General features: G+C 39.2%; 1 protein-coding gene across 2 annotated transcripts in view; it reads right to left on the bottom strand.

Annotated features, from left to right (window-relative positions):
- The window catches only part of LOC110126585 (disintegrin and metalloproteinase domain-containing protein 18), a 102,197-nt gene extending 89,140 nt beyond the window's left edge, over window positions 1-13,057 (bottom strand). For both annotated transcript variants that reach the window (XR_002310482.2, XM_020876315.2), the window contains exons 1-6: window positions 12,726-13,057; window positions 12,087-12,163; window positions 5,744-5,799; window positions 2,558-2,636; window positions 2,123-2,199; window positions 446-623 (exon numbers count right to left, since the gene is read on the bottom strand). Coding sequence is in view for 1 of the 2 variants with exons in the window: in XM_020876315.2 (XP_020731974.2) it covers window positions 446-623; window positions 2,123-2,199; window positions 2,558-2,636; window positions 5,744-5,799; window positions 12,087-12,163; window positions 12,726-12,945 (687 nt within the window). In the remaining variant the exon portion in view is untranslated. The remainder of the gene's footprint in view (window positions 1-445; window positions 624-2,122; window positions 2,200-2,557; window positions 2,637-5,743; window positions 5,800-12,086; window positions 12,164-12,725) is intronic.
- Between the last annotated feature and the right edge of the window lie 2,605 nt (window positions 13,058-15,662).

Raw genomic sequence — 15,662 nt, 5'->3', positions numbered from 1 at the left:
AAAACACCTGTCAACTAAGAATGCTATATTCAGCCTACAAATTAAAAGTTTAATAATATACAAATGATATAGTATTTTATAAAGACATGTCCCAGTAGTATGTAAACCTATATATCAAAATATTAAAAGCAATTTTACCAGGGCAGTCAGTGGTAACTAGTGTTTCTATATTCCTAAATTTATTCAATACTAAGCACTTTTGCTTGAATAAAAATGAAAAACAAGAAATATTACATAAGACAACATAAGACAATAAGTTTGAAGTACATTGTTGCATATTTCCATGTATTTTAGATGGAATATGAATGTTTTATTTACCCATGTAGAAAAAAGATACCAATTGTTATATTGCTACTCAGCAGCTAAGTACTTCCTTTTCCTGATTAACACAATTCTACAGAAGTAATTTTATAGTGTGCCATGACATCAGAATTGTCTCAGTTACCTGTGAGTTTAAATGGATTGTATAGGACTGATCTTTCTGCCAAATATTACTGTAATTTTCTGCGAACATTGGTTTATCTGGATAGTCATTTTTCACTTGATAAATTATGTGCTCAAATCTTGCTGAAGATTGCAAAGGCTCAATGACATAGCTGATATTTTCAAACTGAAGGAATCCCCTGAATATTTAGAAAACAATGACATAAAAATCCTGCAAATAATCCCATCATCCTGCAAACAATTCCATCAGATTTATAATTCAAAATGCCATAAGAAATAAGCAACCTTAGTGAAGAACATGTTTTAAAGTCACTCTCTTTCCCTACTTTTTTTTCAGCTCTCACTAGTAACTGAGTAACCACATCTGCCTCAGTTTTTCTCACGTATTAAAGAGCTAAATATACTGAGAAGTATTTTGTTTTCTTTCTGTATAGCAGTCACATTCATTCAAGGTGTATTAAGGCGACCCATGGGGTTGCAAAGCGTCGGACACAACTGAGCGACTGAACTGAACTGATTTGCTGGAAACCAAAGCATTTGCTGAGAATTCCAAGAATAAAAAGCTCCTGTTCTTACAGAGGTTAAAATAAGGGACAGTGGATATATAGAGTGGAGGTCTAAAAAGGCTGACACGTAGGAAAACTACATTCAGAAAATGTCAAGTTTCTGAGTCAAATTCTGGACATCAGGTGAAGAAAAGCAAAGGGAAGGTGGGAAGAGTCTTTTCGCTCTGCTCTGGGCCTGGATCTTCATCTGATAAACTCACTACCTTCTTCCTGCCACTTCAGTGATGAAAATCATCACCCCTGCCCTTTTACCTCTGAGGTACCTTCTCAGCTAGTAGTCTTACATCTGACACAAAGCACACGTACACTGAGAATTTACAACTTGCGCTTAGTTAAGTAACCATTTAATGTCATTTTCCATAACTATTTCAGACAACTGATACAAAATACAATAATAACATCCAGGGAGATGTTCTAAAGGATTTGGGGGGGGGGGGTGAGTGTGTTTGAATTTTTTTTAACTGCATATGTCTCTTTCTCCTCAATATTTTGAACATATCTTCAGTTAGGATTCCCTTGAGTGATTCCACTTCAGTGGTTACTGCAAAGGCCCATTTATTAATATTAAAAAGTAAGGCCACCATGAAGAAAACATTCCAATTGGAATTCTCCTTAAATATCCCAGATTTGTGTTTTGTACAAATTTTTTGTGTTTTGCACTAAGTTTTATTTCAAAGTATATCCTAACTTTTCATGTGTAAATAACCTCAAAGATTCTGTTGTGTGTTCCTTGCTCAGCCATGTCCGACTCTTTGTGACCCCATGGATTGCAGCTCACCAGACTCCTTTGTCCATGGAATTCTCCAGGCAAGACTATGAGAATTGGTTGCCATTCCCTTCTCCAGGGAATCTTCCCAACCCAGGGACTGAACGTGGGTCTCCTGCACTGCAGGCAGATTCTTTACTTTTTGAGCCATCAGGGGTGGGCTGTAGCCTGCCAGACTCCTTTGTCCATGGGATTTTTTTCAGGCAAGAATACTGAAGTGGGTTGCCATGCCCTCTTCCAGGGGATCTTCCAGACCCAGGGATCGAACCCACCTCTCCTGTGTCTCCTGCATTGCAGGCAGATTCTTTACCCACTGAGTCATGGGGAAGCCCCAAGATTCTGTTACCTGAGTCCAGAACAGATGCTGAGTGTCACGACTGAATTTGGGAAATCTGCAATGTATCCTTGATAATGACACTGCATCTGAAAAATAGTACAGTGAGGTCAGTAAATCAATTATTTATGCATAAAATGTATTGGCAAAAGTTATAAATATTCAAAACATTAAAACAGTTAAAAGTAATAAGTTTGTGTATCATAAAGATTTACTAAAAGTGGTTTTCAAGAAAAATAAGTATTTGACACATTTCTTTATTTTATACCAACAAGGTGCCCAGACATGTTCTCTGGATCTGGATTTCATCCCTATCATACATGGAATATGGAATAAAATATTTGTATGAAACCACCAACATGGAACAAGCATATCCCAATGGTAACGATAAGCCCACTTCAATAAAGAAATGTGTGGTAATGAATGTCTAAGACATCTGGGTCTTACCTTAAAATATGAAGACTCAGAATGCAAGGATCCAGTTTCATTATATGTATAAAGCAAAAAGTTCTGGGATACAAATGAGCTAAGGGAAACAAAAACTAAAAGTGGTTGAGTCATGAATTTACTATGAACATAAATGTTAAAAGTAATAAAAATAAAAGTAAAATATTTAGGATTCATATAAAAGTATTCTTTAACTAGAGTAATTTTAGCATGCTTTGTAAATTCACTGATCTGGCATCTCAGAGAGTTTAGGCTTTCTTAATACCGGAACAGACTTTGAATCCTCCATATCAGATATTTGTGTGTGTGCCTACAAATGTCTTCATTCAACAATATTTGCTGAGTGCCAACAATCTGATAGATCCAATTCAAGGCACTGGGGTACAGCAATCTAGAAAAGACAAAACCAGGGTCTTCCTCACAGTGAGAGACACATACTGCTACGACATTAGGCGATAATAAATTAAGCCTGAAGATTGGTTGCAAATGTAGACAGGATGGCAAGGAAAGGCTAAGTGATTTGATTACTGAAGACCTGAAAAACAAACCACTTGGATCTGCACAGATCTAAGAGGAAATGCAAAGGCAGAGATAGGTTTTGTGTCTACAAAGACCATCTAGAGGGCAAAGTGCCTGTGGTGAAGTGTGGAGAGAAGACAAGAGACAACAGTGAGAGGTGGTGTCCCAGAGATGAGAAGCCACCACTGGGAGATTCTGAGCAGGAAGGGAGCAGGGAGCAACATTTTAATATAATCAGACTGAATGTCGTGTTGAGAACCTTCTGTAGGACAGATAAGCACAAACAAAGAGATCAGCTAGGCTGCAATAGCTGGATGATAGGCTATTATCCAGTAAAGACATGATGGTAGCTTGAACTAGGATTGTAGCAGTGGTGGAGGTCCAATTGCTGAATGCGTTTTTAAAAAATAATTATTTATTTTAATTGATTGATGATTACTTTAAAATATTGGTTTGATTTCTGTTGAATGTATTTTGAAGATAGATCACATGGGATTAAGTAATTCATTGAATGTGGGAGAAAACAAAAGAAAAACATAAGACGTCAAGAGTGACTCTAACATTTTTGTTCTGAGAAACTGAAAGAGTAGACATAACACTTACTAAAATAACTGAGGAAAAGACAAATTTTGAAAAATGATCAAAAGTATATTTTAGACACATTAAATATGAGGATTACAGCAAACTCTTGGTTATTAAATAAGGAGTCAAATACATGAATGTGGCGTTCACTGAAGAGAAATAAGTAGAGATATAAGTTTGGGAGTAATCAATACACCCATAGGAGCAGATGAAAGAACCAGGTGATTGAGTATAGCTAGGAAAAAAAGGGGGCTTTAAGAATAGCACCATGGAGTATTTCTAAGATGAGAGAGATGAGGTGGAATCAGAAAACAAACAAAACAAAATCTGAGAAAGACTGAGTACAATGATAAGAGACAACCAAGAGACTTGCTGTGTCCTGGGAGCCAAATGAAACTGTTATAAGGAGGAGATGCTGCTCAGCTATACAAAATGCCACTGACTGATCAAGAAAAATGAAGAATAAAAAGTAACTGGCATTTAGAAACATGAGGATCATTGATAATCTTACCAAAGAATATTTTTTAATGGAATTGTAGTGACCCTAAAGACGAACATGAGTTTAATGATCATGAGTTAGATGAGAATAGTCATGAATTAAGTAAGGAAAATTTTCTCCAGCCTTCAGTTCAGTTCAGTTCAGTTCAGTCACTCAGTCGTGTCTGACTCTTTGTGACCCCATGATTCGTAGCACACCAGGCCTCCCTGTCCATCACCAACTCCTGGAGTTTACTCAAACTCAAGTCCATCTCGTTGTTGATGCCATCCAGCCATCTCATCCTCTGTCGTCCCCTTCTCCTCCTGCCCCTAATCCCTCCCAGCATCAGGGTCTTTTCTAACGAGTCAACGCTTCTCACGGGGTGGCCAAAGTATTGGAGTTTCAGATTCAGCATCAGTCCTTACAATGAACACTCAGGACTGATCTCCTTTAGGATGAACTGGCTGGATCTCCGTGCAGTCCAAGGGACTCTCAAGAGTCTTCTCCAACACCACACTTTAAAAGCATCAATTATTTGGCGCTCAGCTTTTCTTCACAGTCCAACTCTCACATTCATACATGACCACTGGAAAAACCACAGCCTTGACTAGATGGACCTTTGTTGACAAAGTAATGTCTCTGCTTTTTAATATGCTATCTATGTTGGTCGTAACTTTCCTTCCAAGGAGTAAGTGTCTTTTAATTTCACGGCTGCAATCACCATCTGCAGTGATTTTGGAGCCCAAAAAATACAGTCTGACACTGTTGCCACTGTTTCCCCATCTATTTTCCATGAAGTGATGGGACCAGGTGCCATGATCTTAGTTTTCTGAATGTTGAGCTTTAAGCCACCTTTCTCACTCTCCTCTCTCACTTTCATCAAAAGGCGTTTTAGTTCCTCTTCACTTTCTGCCAGCCTTACTCAACCACAAAAATGCAGGCAGACAAAATGCAGTTGTTAAAAATACGTATTTTCAAAGATGTAGGCACAGAAGATGCTATTTGAGTATATAAAATGTTGAAAAACACAGATTGAGAGAGAAAGTACATTACTTGTTTTCCAGAGAAGTGGCTGATAACAGGGATTAAATATGAAATGGTATGACGGGTCTCATGTGGAGAATGAAATGTTTTAAAATTGATTTATGGTTGAAAATTGTGATACTATGTTAAACTTACATAATTATGCACTTGAGAGTTTTATGATTATATGTATATACACATAATTTACCAAATAAAGTTAGTAAAAATAAATACATATATAATTAAAACCTCCACACAAAGTATGCCACTAGTTTAATTTTCTGCCTATAACCACATGATATATACACATTTGATTGCATATTGGATATACTTGATACATAACTTGCTGTTCTTGAGTTCATGGATTTAAATGCTTACTTATTTATGCATAGCTTTATTTGAAAATAACAAGCTGGAAAATAAAAATTCAAAGATCTCGTAGACTTAATATTCAGGAACTAATGAACCCGAAACTGAAAAACTAATTAAACAGCCTACATTTTGCCACATGTTTAAATTTAAATAGCATACAAAAACGTTTTTTTAAAGCAAATTCTAAGCTTTAAGGCAAAATCATTTCTTACTGTTTTCTGAGATGCAGAGTGTATGGTTTTTTATCAATGGTAATGATATAAGTCACCTAAAATAAAGCAAATAAAGATAATTAAGTAATTAATTAGAAATCAGTAATTAATTAGAAATCAGAAATACATAAAACAGTATTTTTCACTAAAGTAAAAAAAGACTCATACAATCCATTTTTAAAAAGCATATATCCTTCAGAATTTATTGTTCTAACTAGCATGAATTTTAAATTTTTTAATAAATTCAGGATGAGGGTGATAAATGTAGGAAATGGCTTTTGAAAGGAAGAGATGAAAGCTATATTTTGAATAAAAATAACTTTACTATGTATTAATACTAGATTTTACTCTTTATGTTTATAAAAAACATACTCATCCTTAGCCAGAATGAATGAGGCATGACTGTAGGCTTACATGCTACACAAAATACAATGAAACAATAACATGTTTATAAATACATAAATATACATTCTCAAACACTAGAGCCACATGGCAATGCTTCACATATAAGCTAAAGACAGACCTGAGAGAAGGAAGCAAGGGAAGAAAGCCGGGGCTCCAGCAATACGAGCTGTGAGACTACAGGGACTAAGTGTAATGGTCCTCATCACCTTGATGGGAAGGGGTCCAGCAGCAGGAGGTGTACACAGTACACATTATGGCAGGTTGCTTTTAAAGCATCATCCGGAGGGTGAGAGAGTGTCTAGTAAAACATGTTTTATATAAAAGAATGATACAGGCATGAAATCCAACCTTTGTCCTTTAACAAAATATGATCCTGAGAGGTACCTCCATCTACTGGGCCATATCCTATTGGTTGGAAGGAAGTCACAGGTTTTTCTCATACTCAGAAGTGGAGCTTCTTCAATGGTCTGAACACTAGATGGTAGGAACCACTTTGTGAATTTAGGGTCTGTCCAACACCATGGGCAAAGAACAACTGGGGAGCTGAGGAATAAAACCCACAGCTCACATAGTGCTGGGAGACATTCAAGGTCTGATCAACCAGAGCAGAAAAATGTCACTGAACACACTCATGCCATTCAGTAAAGATCACAGAAGGGTCAAATTTTAGTGTTAAGGAGAAACTAACCTAGAAACTAGAGTCAAGGTTACTCTAGACATTCATCCTAAAGACATTGTGGTTTAGTCACTCAGTTGTGTCCGATTCTTTGCGACCCCATAGACTGTCCAGGCTTCCCTGTCCATGGGGTTTCCCAGGCAAGAATACTAGAACAGTTTGATATTTCTTTCTGGAGGGTATCTTCCCTACCCAGGTATCAAACCCGAGTCTCCTGCATTGCAAGCAGATTCTTTACCACTGAGCCACCAAGAAAGCCCCACAAAAGACAGTACAAGCATGACATTTTCAATCTGGTTCATAGGTAACCTAACTGCCTGCCGAAACAAAGTATAGTACATTTTAAAGGAAAATCACAAAGTTAAGCAATCAACCAAATAAAATTAGCAGGGTTAATCCAATCAAAAATAAACATACCCAGGAACATGAAATAAGCATGATGACAGGATAAGAGGCTCTGGTCTTATCTTCCTCCCACAGATATATCAAATATAAGCTCTACATGGGTCAATTGCCTCTGAGAGAAATCCAGAAAGTAGCAGAGTGGCTCCTCAATACTGAGTGACTGAGAAGATATCCACCATGCAAAAGGGCAGGAAAGGCGGAAACACATACACACCATAAAACCCAGCCCTGGCAAAATAACTTCCGATCAGGAGAGAAGCCCCGATTCTCAGTATCTCCCTCAGCACCAAAAGGTTTGGACCAGGAATCCAGCAGCACAACTTTTCTTTTTTTTTTTTAACTTTTTATTTTATATTGGAGTATAGCCAATTAGGGCTCCCCTGGTGGTTCAGATGGCAAAGAATGCGCCTGCAGTGCAGGAGACCCAGGTTTGATCCATGGGTCAGGAAGATCCCTTACAAAAGGCAATGACAATCAACTCCAGGATTCTCGCCTGGGAAATCCCACGGACAGAGGAGCCTGGCAGGCTACAACCCATGGGGTTGCAAAGAGTCAGACACAACGAACAACAAAGCAGGCATAGCCGATTAACTATGTTGTGATAGTTTCAGGGGTACATCAAAGGGAGTCAGACTTATATATACATGTATGCATTCTCCCCCAAACTCACCAGCCACCCAGGTTGCCACAGAACATTAAGCAGAGTTCCATGTGCTATACAGTAGGTCCTTGTTGGTTATCCATTTTAAATATAGCAGAGTGTATATACCATCCCAAACTCCCTAACTATCCCTTCCCCTCATCCTTATCCCTGACAACCGTACAATCATTCTCTAAGTCTGTGAGTCTCTTTCTGTTTTGTAAGTTCATTGGTATCATTTCTTTTTAGATTCCCCATATAAGGGGTGTTATGCGATATTTCTTCTCTGTCTGACTTACTTCTCTCAGTATGACAATCTCTAGATCCACTCAGCAGCACACCTTTTAAGGCTGCCACCCAAGGGACTGGCTTCCAAGTAGCCTAGTTCAGACAGCCACTGGGACTTGCCATCCATGAGTCTCCCATTAAACAAAGAAGTAGATTTTCATGTGTCCATGAGCACGTCTCATGGTTATTCCCAGGTGCATTACAGATGGGGAAGGCCAAAGCACCCAGCTCTCACTTTCTTCCTGGAAGGGGTTTGACTACTCACATTCTCAGTTGCAGCTTGAAGGTCCAGCTTTGAATCAGACCACACATGTATGCTATTAGGGATACTGCCAGGATACTGCTATCAGAGATACTACCAGGATACTGCTATTAGGGATACCAGCCTGAAAGGGCTGGTGGGCGCTTCCCCTGACTACCCTCCCCCACTCTTTGCTCAATTCAACAAGAAAACCAAGTCTCCAGTTTCTTCCTAATAGGAGCTTCTCTATACAATAAGAATCTCAATTTTTTTTTTTAAATTGAAGTATACTGATGTCCCTGGTGGCTCAGCAGTAAAGAATCCACCTGCAATGCAGGAGACCTGGGTTTGATCCCTGGGTTGGGAAGATCACCTGAAGAAGGAAATGGTAACCCACTCCAATATTCTTGCCTGGAGAATCCCATGGACTGAGGAGCCTACAGGTGGGCTAGTCCATGGGGTCGCAAAGACTCAGACACGACTGAGTGACTCACACACACACACACACACACACACACACACACACATTAATGTATAATGTTATATGTTATGGAGGTATAATATAGCGATTCACAATTTTTAAAGTCTATATTCCATTTCTACTTAAAAAATATTGGCGATGCAGCCTCAACTTTTAAGGCTGTCACCTGAACGTTTGGATCCCATATCACCCAACTCTGAAATCTGACAAGGTCCACATTTATAGGTTCCCAGAGTCTTCTTAAGAGAAAATGTTTATACAGAAATGCAAGCACATCCCAGGACTATCTTTCTGGGCTCAAGACAGATGGGACAGGAAAAAACATAAAAGTCCCAACTTCACCATGGAAAGGGTTTGAGTGCATACTTCCCAGGCTGCTGCCTGGGGGCTGAGCTTCTAAATAGCTTGTACTTGGCAGCTGATTGGGTACATAATTAGTCGTCATCTGGGAACTTGAACAGATGTGAGGGCATTCCCTGTGCTTTCTTGCTCTGATTCACGCCTCTGATCATTATAAAACTAACTCTCCAGCTTCTCCCTCAATGGAATTTGTCCACGCATATTGCCCCACCTTATACAGATGCACTGGAGGAACTGGCTAGAAAATCACCTAGTTACGGGATAGCTTCCCTTAAGCAGAGAAAACAAAAGGTGTGAAAGAAGTAACATTGTCTCTGCAGATGACATAATCACATGTTCGGAAAACCCTGAAGGCAATGCCAAAAAACTGTCAGAATTAATACATGAATCCGGAAAAGTCTTAAGACACAAGGCCAAAATACAAAAATCAGTGTTGTTTATATACACTTAACAATGAACTATTAGAAAGAAGAAGAGGAAACCAATCCCATTTACAATAAGAACAAAAGAATAAAATATTTAAGGATAAATGTAACCAAGGAGGTGAAAAACATACACACTGAAAACTAAAAACCAATCATGAATAAAATTAGAGAAGACACAGATAAACAGATAATCTATGTCTACAAGTTGAAGGGAATAATACTTTTCCATAGCACTCAAAGTGATCTATAGATTCAATGCATCCTTATCAAAATTCCAATGTCATTTTTCACAGAAATAGAGAAAACAATCCTAAAGCAGAACATTAATAGCTATAACAATCTTGAAAAAGAAAAGCAAAGCCAGAGACATCACACTCCATGATTTCAAACAATATTACAAGGCTGTAGTAAGACTCATCAAAAAAAAAAAAAAAATAGAGGGCCTAAATTAATAAAATCAGAAATGAAAAAGAAGTTGTAACTGACACCACAGAAATATAGATGACCATAAGAGACTATTGGTGTTGCTTAGTCGCTAAGTCATGTCAATCTCTTTGGCTCCTCAGTCCATGGGACTTCCAAGGTGAGAGTACTGGAGTGGGTTGTCATCTCCTTCTCCAGAGGATCTTCCTGACCCAGGGATCAAACACATGTCTCCTGCATTGGCAGGCAAGTTCTTTACCCCTGAGCCACCAGGGAAGATCATAAGAGACTATTAACAGTTATAGTTCAAGAAAATTTATCCTACATGAAATGGATAAATTCTTAGAAAGGTACAAATCCCAAGGTTGAACCAGGAAAAAATTGAAAATATGAACAGACCAATTGCCAGTAATGAAACATACATAGATTTCAAAACATGTAGACAGACACTGCACATTTCACATCCTGCATCATTGCTTTATACTTCGAGATAACTGAAGTAAACAACTTGAAGTTTAAAGTGATCATGCAATGACAATATACATACAAATGCAAGCAAATCAGAAAAAAAGAAAGTTTATATGCAAATATTTTTCAATAGTAGCTAGTTTACTCTTAATGGAAAAAGATTCATAAATTAAAGTTGTAACTCCATGTCCTAAAACTGATAACTCTGACCACCTTAATATCTGTAATCCTCTTTCTCATATATATATATATATATATATGAAAATATATATAAAATATCTCAAAAGGTTAATGTGAGAATTAATGAGAATAGTATATGAAAAAAAACTTCTCTAAAGGAAATTATTTTATTATGATTTTCAAGTACAATTTCATACTTTTAGTTTTTACTATAATTTTTCAGTAGTAGAACATAATCATGCTCTACTGTATGTCAATACTGTATGTCAAAACAGAGTTATTGGAGTCTTAACATTTTTTTTTTACTTACTCATTTCAAAAATTATCCTTCAAACTGAAAGCATTTTCTCAGGGTTTCTACATATTGACCCCATTTCTTAACCATGTGGAAATCTAAACCCCTATATTATGATTTCTAGTTTCTGGTCTGCAATCTGAAACAGTATAACTATGCCAATTTGAAGTATTTTAATCAGGAAAATATTCAAGATGGAATGTCTTCAATTTAATTAGTTTTTAGTAGCAGTGCACACTTTTCAAATTCTTTTTCTAATTAATATTTACTGACATGTTTTCATTGTCAGTAAATGTGATAGCTATCACTTTAAACTTCAAATTGTTTACTTCAATTATTTAAATATTATCAAATTTCAGGCAAATGTGATATTTTTAGTTTTCCTTTTCTTTGGCCATTATTTCCAATAAGTCTGATGTGTCTGGGTCAGATTCACAGGTCTAAATCTTGCTCTAAACCATTTTTTCTGTCACTTTAACTGTGGCCATTAATAATGTTTTCTTTCCATAAATTGCAGTCTGAACCATTGTCACACTTAATTAATGTTGTTTATTTCTACCAGTATGATTCATCAATAGTATTTAATATTTCTTGAAAATTGTGAACAAGTGCTTCAGAAGAGCCTGAGAGATGAAGGGAAGGGCCCAGGAATTAACAATAAAAACATGTGGCTTTGCAAGTGAATACAAATCAGTATGATCTGATTCAATGCAAAGGTAAATAAAAATAGTCTTAAACTTTTAAATTATAAAACTGATACTCTTTAACTTTTTATTTGATATTGCAGCATAGCCAATTAACAATGTTGTGAGAGTTTCAGGATGGACAGCAAAGGGACTCAGTCACATATATACACCTGTATCCATTCTCCCCCAAACTCCCCTCCCATCCAGGTTGCCACAAAATATTGAGCAGAGTTTCCTGTGCCATACACAGTTTCCTGTGTAGGTCCTTGCTGGTTATCCATTTTAAATAGGGCAGTGTATACATGTCCATCCCACACTCCTGAATTATTCCTTCACTCCATCTTTAAAAGTAATATTGTTGATCATTTACCTGCTTCTCCCAATCTTCACTCTCATTTGACCTTATCTTCTGTGGAACTGTGACATATAGGAACATTCCCTCAGAATCTGTAGTAAGAAAATGGGATTTTTTTTTTTTTTTTTTTTTTTTTTGCAACAGTCCTCTAAGAGAAGCATGGATTCTTAAGCTTTGAGTCCATGGTGGGGTCTACAATTGTAAGTCAATTTATCTACGTGTGTCCAGCCTCCTTCCTGGTCCCCAGATTTCCACAGATTTTCAATGGCATACTGAAAATGGCTAGGAAACAAATGAACAGAGAACAGACAATGCTGCAGGACCATCCTATTGGTTTCCAGAACCACGTTGAAGCCTTCCCCTCCGGTCTCTGAGGAATAAAGCCAGGGCAGTACCGAACGTGGTTAAGTCCTCTGGCTACAGAGTGGGTGACCCAGAAAGACCTTCAGCTGCTGAGACAATGCATCCTTGGCTAACATCTTCCATCCCCTATCCTGGTCCGGGGGTGACTGGGGGTGGGAGGAAGGCACCATCAGAGAATCCCAGAAAGGGGCGGCAGGTAGCCTAGAGCTACAGAAATTGCTCCCCAGGAAGATCTCAGTTCTGCTCAGTACCCAGAAGAGGGGGAAGGAAGCCGAGGCTCCGCAGTCTTACCCGGGCTGGCGAGCAGCCCTCCAAGCGCAGCAAGCAGTGTGAGGAGTAGGAACATGGCTGGGTGGGGGGCGCAGGAACCAGAGCCAGGTGAGAGACCGTTGGGTATCCCTGAGGCTCGCGGGCAGAAGCCCTCCGGAGTACAGCATGCCGCCCCGAGCCCTGGGGGTGATGACCAGGGCCTCGAATTAGCTCTCAGCTGCACTGGCTCATCCTTGGGCATCCTGAGTGACTGGGCGCTCGGGGCCGGAAGAAGGAACCACAGACAAAAGCTTGCGCCTGCGCACAGCGCTCTGCGATGACAATATGGATATCCTTCCAACACTTCAGTAGAGATAAAGGCGCAAAGAAGCATGCGGTCCATGGGGTCGCAGAGTCAGACACGACTGAAGCGAATTAGCACGCACGCTCTTCTGGGGAAGTTCCCGGTAATTTCCATTCTCCATCTGACGGTTTTCTAACAAATTTTATTTGCTATGGTGGGAGAGAAAGAGGAAAGTAGCAATATTAACTTTTTTTTTCTTACAAGAAAATTTCTTAAATCGTGCTACTGCCGACTTCATAATCTTTTTTAAAAAAGTCTTTTCAAACACGGAAAAATCAAGAATATGGAACTTGACCCTGGATACGACAATAGAAAGCACTTTTCTTCAGCTGTGTCCCTATTCTTAAATACAATGTTAGGTTATACTCTGCTGAGGAGAGGGAAAAGGAAACTTTGAAATGGAATCTAAGAGTGGTTTGTTAAAATTCCGTTTAGAACCATACAAAGGAAGCTGTAGAAATGATACAGCCAGCAAGACAAACTCAAGAGAGGAAAAGGGGCGCCAGGGCAAAAGACAACACAGAACCTTCTGACAAATATCTAAAACTGCTCGGGCTCAAAAGCTAACTCACCTTCTGCCCACCACTCATCCTCACCTTCCTTTATCCCAGGGCACACCACAGAAAGGATGTATTGCACCAACAACTACAAAAATAAAGTCTGATTAGGTCTAAAACTTGGACCTAGGAGGCAACAGTACTCCTGGGAAACTGATCCTGAGAAATTAGTTTTAAATAAGGCAGGACATGAATCATAATGGGTCCAAATAAGGTAGTGGCAAAGAGGATGAGGGAAAGGTACTATAGAATCATCCTGATGTGTATGGTTTTTACCACAGAGTTCACCCACTTAAAGCACACAGGTGAATGACTGTAGGATTTTCAATATATTCAGAGATATGTGCAACCATCACCACAGTCAGTTTCTGCTCTTTCATCTCAAAAGCAAGGCCTCTACCCTTTAACTGTTACCATCCCCCCACCCCAGTTTTTCATTCCCCTCTTTCCCACACCCCCCACCCCGCAAGCAGTTAATAATCACTATTCTTGGTCTTTCCAGATGTTCCTGTTCTGTATGTTCCATACAAATGCATAATATATGGTTTCTGTGACTGGCTTTATTCACAGAAACCATGAATAGAATAACAGTTTCAAGAGTCATCCACTTGTCGCATATCAGTGCTTCCTTCTTCTTTGTGGGTGAGTACTATCCCATTGTATGGATGGACCACCTCTTGGGTATCCGTCATCAGCTAGCTGCTTATTTGGAAAAGGAAACTCTTGGCCTTTGTGATGAGCTCCCCCCACGTCTAGCCCAGGATCACTTTCCTAAACCACAAATAACACTTTGAAATGTGCAGAAGCACATCCATTAAGAGAGACAGCAAGTCTGGGTCCTTCAAAGGACAAGATATATTCTAGAACTCAATTTTCCATGAGGCCAGGGAAGTATCACTGGAGATAGAATAGTTACCTATGACCAGAAACTCAGTTTAATTCCTTGAAGGTAGAATGGAGGCCAGGGACTCTCTGAGGGCCCTGGGCCTGTCCTGACCTACAACACTCAGTATCCTCTTAATCTCCCAAAGCTTGGAATGGGTAGCGCATGAGAATCACAAGCTACTGGAGACAGTGGACCCAGGTGTCCTCTCTTGAGATGGGAGTGATTAGCAGGGCTGTGGGCATCTGAGCTCAGGCAGTCAGTGGCAGAGTGCATAATGGAATGTGTCTTTGGGATGGAACAACCTCCCAGGACCAACTAGAGGATCATGGAAGTATAAGGACTGAAACTGAGCAGGACCCTGTGGGGCCCTCCTGGGCACAAAAGTCTTTCCATGTCTCCCATTTCTTATTTGAAGGAAAAAGGCTTTCAGCTTCCTCAACCTTCCTTGAGTTTCAAAGGGCATTTTCAGACAGTTGCTAACCAGGGAAGTGAGGGAAGGCAGGAAGAAACAATAGTGCAGCAAGGGGCCTGGCGCTGTTTCTCCTCGGGTGATGCGCCTAGGAGTTTGTACATACCTTTAGTTCTTCAGCAGGAACTAGGACCACCTCAACCCAGACGGAAGAGGTCACTTCAGGCTGAGCACAAGCAAGTGGACCCACACTGATTGGAAAGGCTGATGGCTGAGATGGTTGGAACACGGCCCTGTTATCTCACCACCAACCAATCAGAGGAATGTTCCACATGCTGCCGCCTTTGTCCCTGAATTTTACCTATAAAAAATTCTTCCCCAAAAGTGATCAGGGAGTTTGGGTTCATTGAACATTAGCCTCCTATTCTCCTTGGTTGGTCCCTACAATAAACCTTTCTCTGCTCCAAATACTGTGATTTCCATTTGTTTGGCCTCAGTGTGCATCGGGCACATGAACTTGGGTTTGAGAATATAATCAAATGAGACAAAAGCCTACATGCTTTCACTCACAGGATTTATTTTGGCTTGTGAAATTGAAAACTTTAAGCCATCACAAAAGGAGAGAAAAGCAGATTTTTTTTTTTTCCATTCTTGAATCAGGCCAGATAATGGTTTGTTTCTTGATAACATCTTTTCTCCAAGCTGTGTTTTTTGAAATATTGTTTAGCCACTGTTGTAAAAGAGACATAGAAAAATAAAAATG

The sequence above is a fragment of the Odocoileus virginianus genome, chromosome 32 (genome assembly GCF_023699985.2).
Source record: "Odocoileus virginianus isolate 20LAN1187 ecotype Illinois chromosome 32, Ovbor_1.2, whole genome shotgun sequence".
Taxonomy (NCBI): Eukaryota; Metazoa; Chordata; class Mammalia; order Artiodactyla; family Cervidae; genus Odocoileus; species Odocoileus virginianus.
The sequence above is the reverse complement of the archived record's forward strand: the minus strand, read 5'-3'. Positions and strand labels throughout refer to the sequence as shown.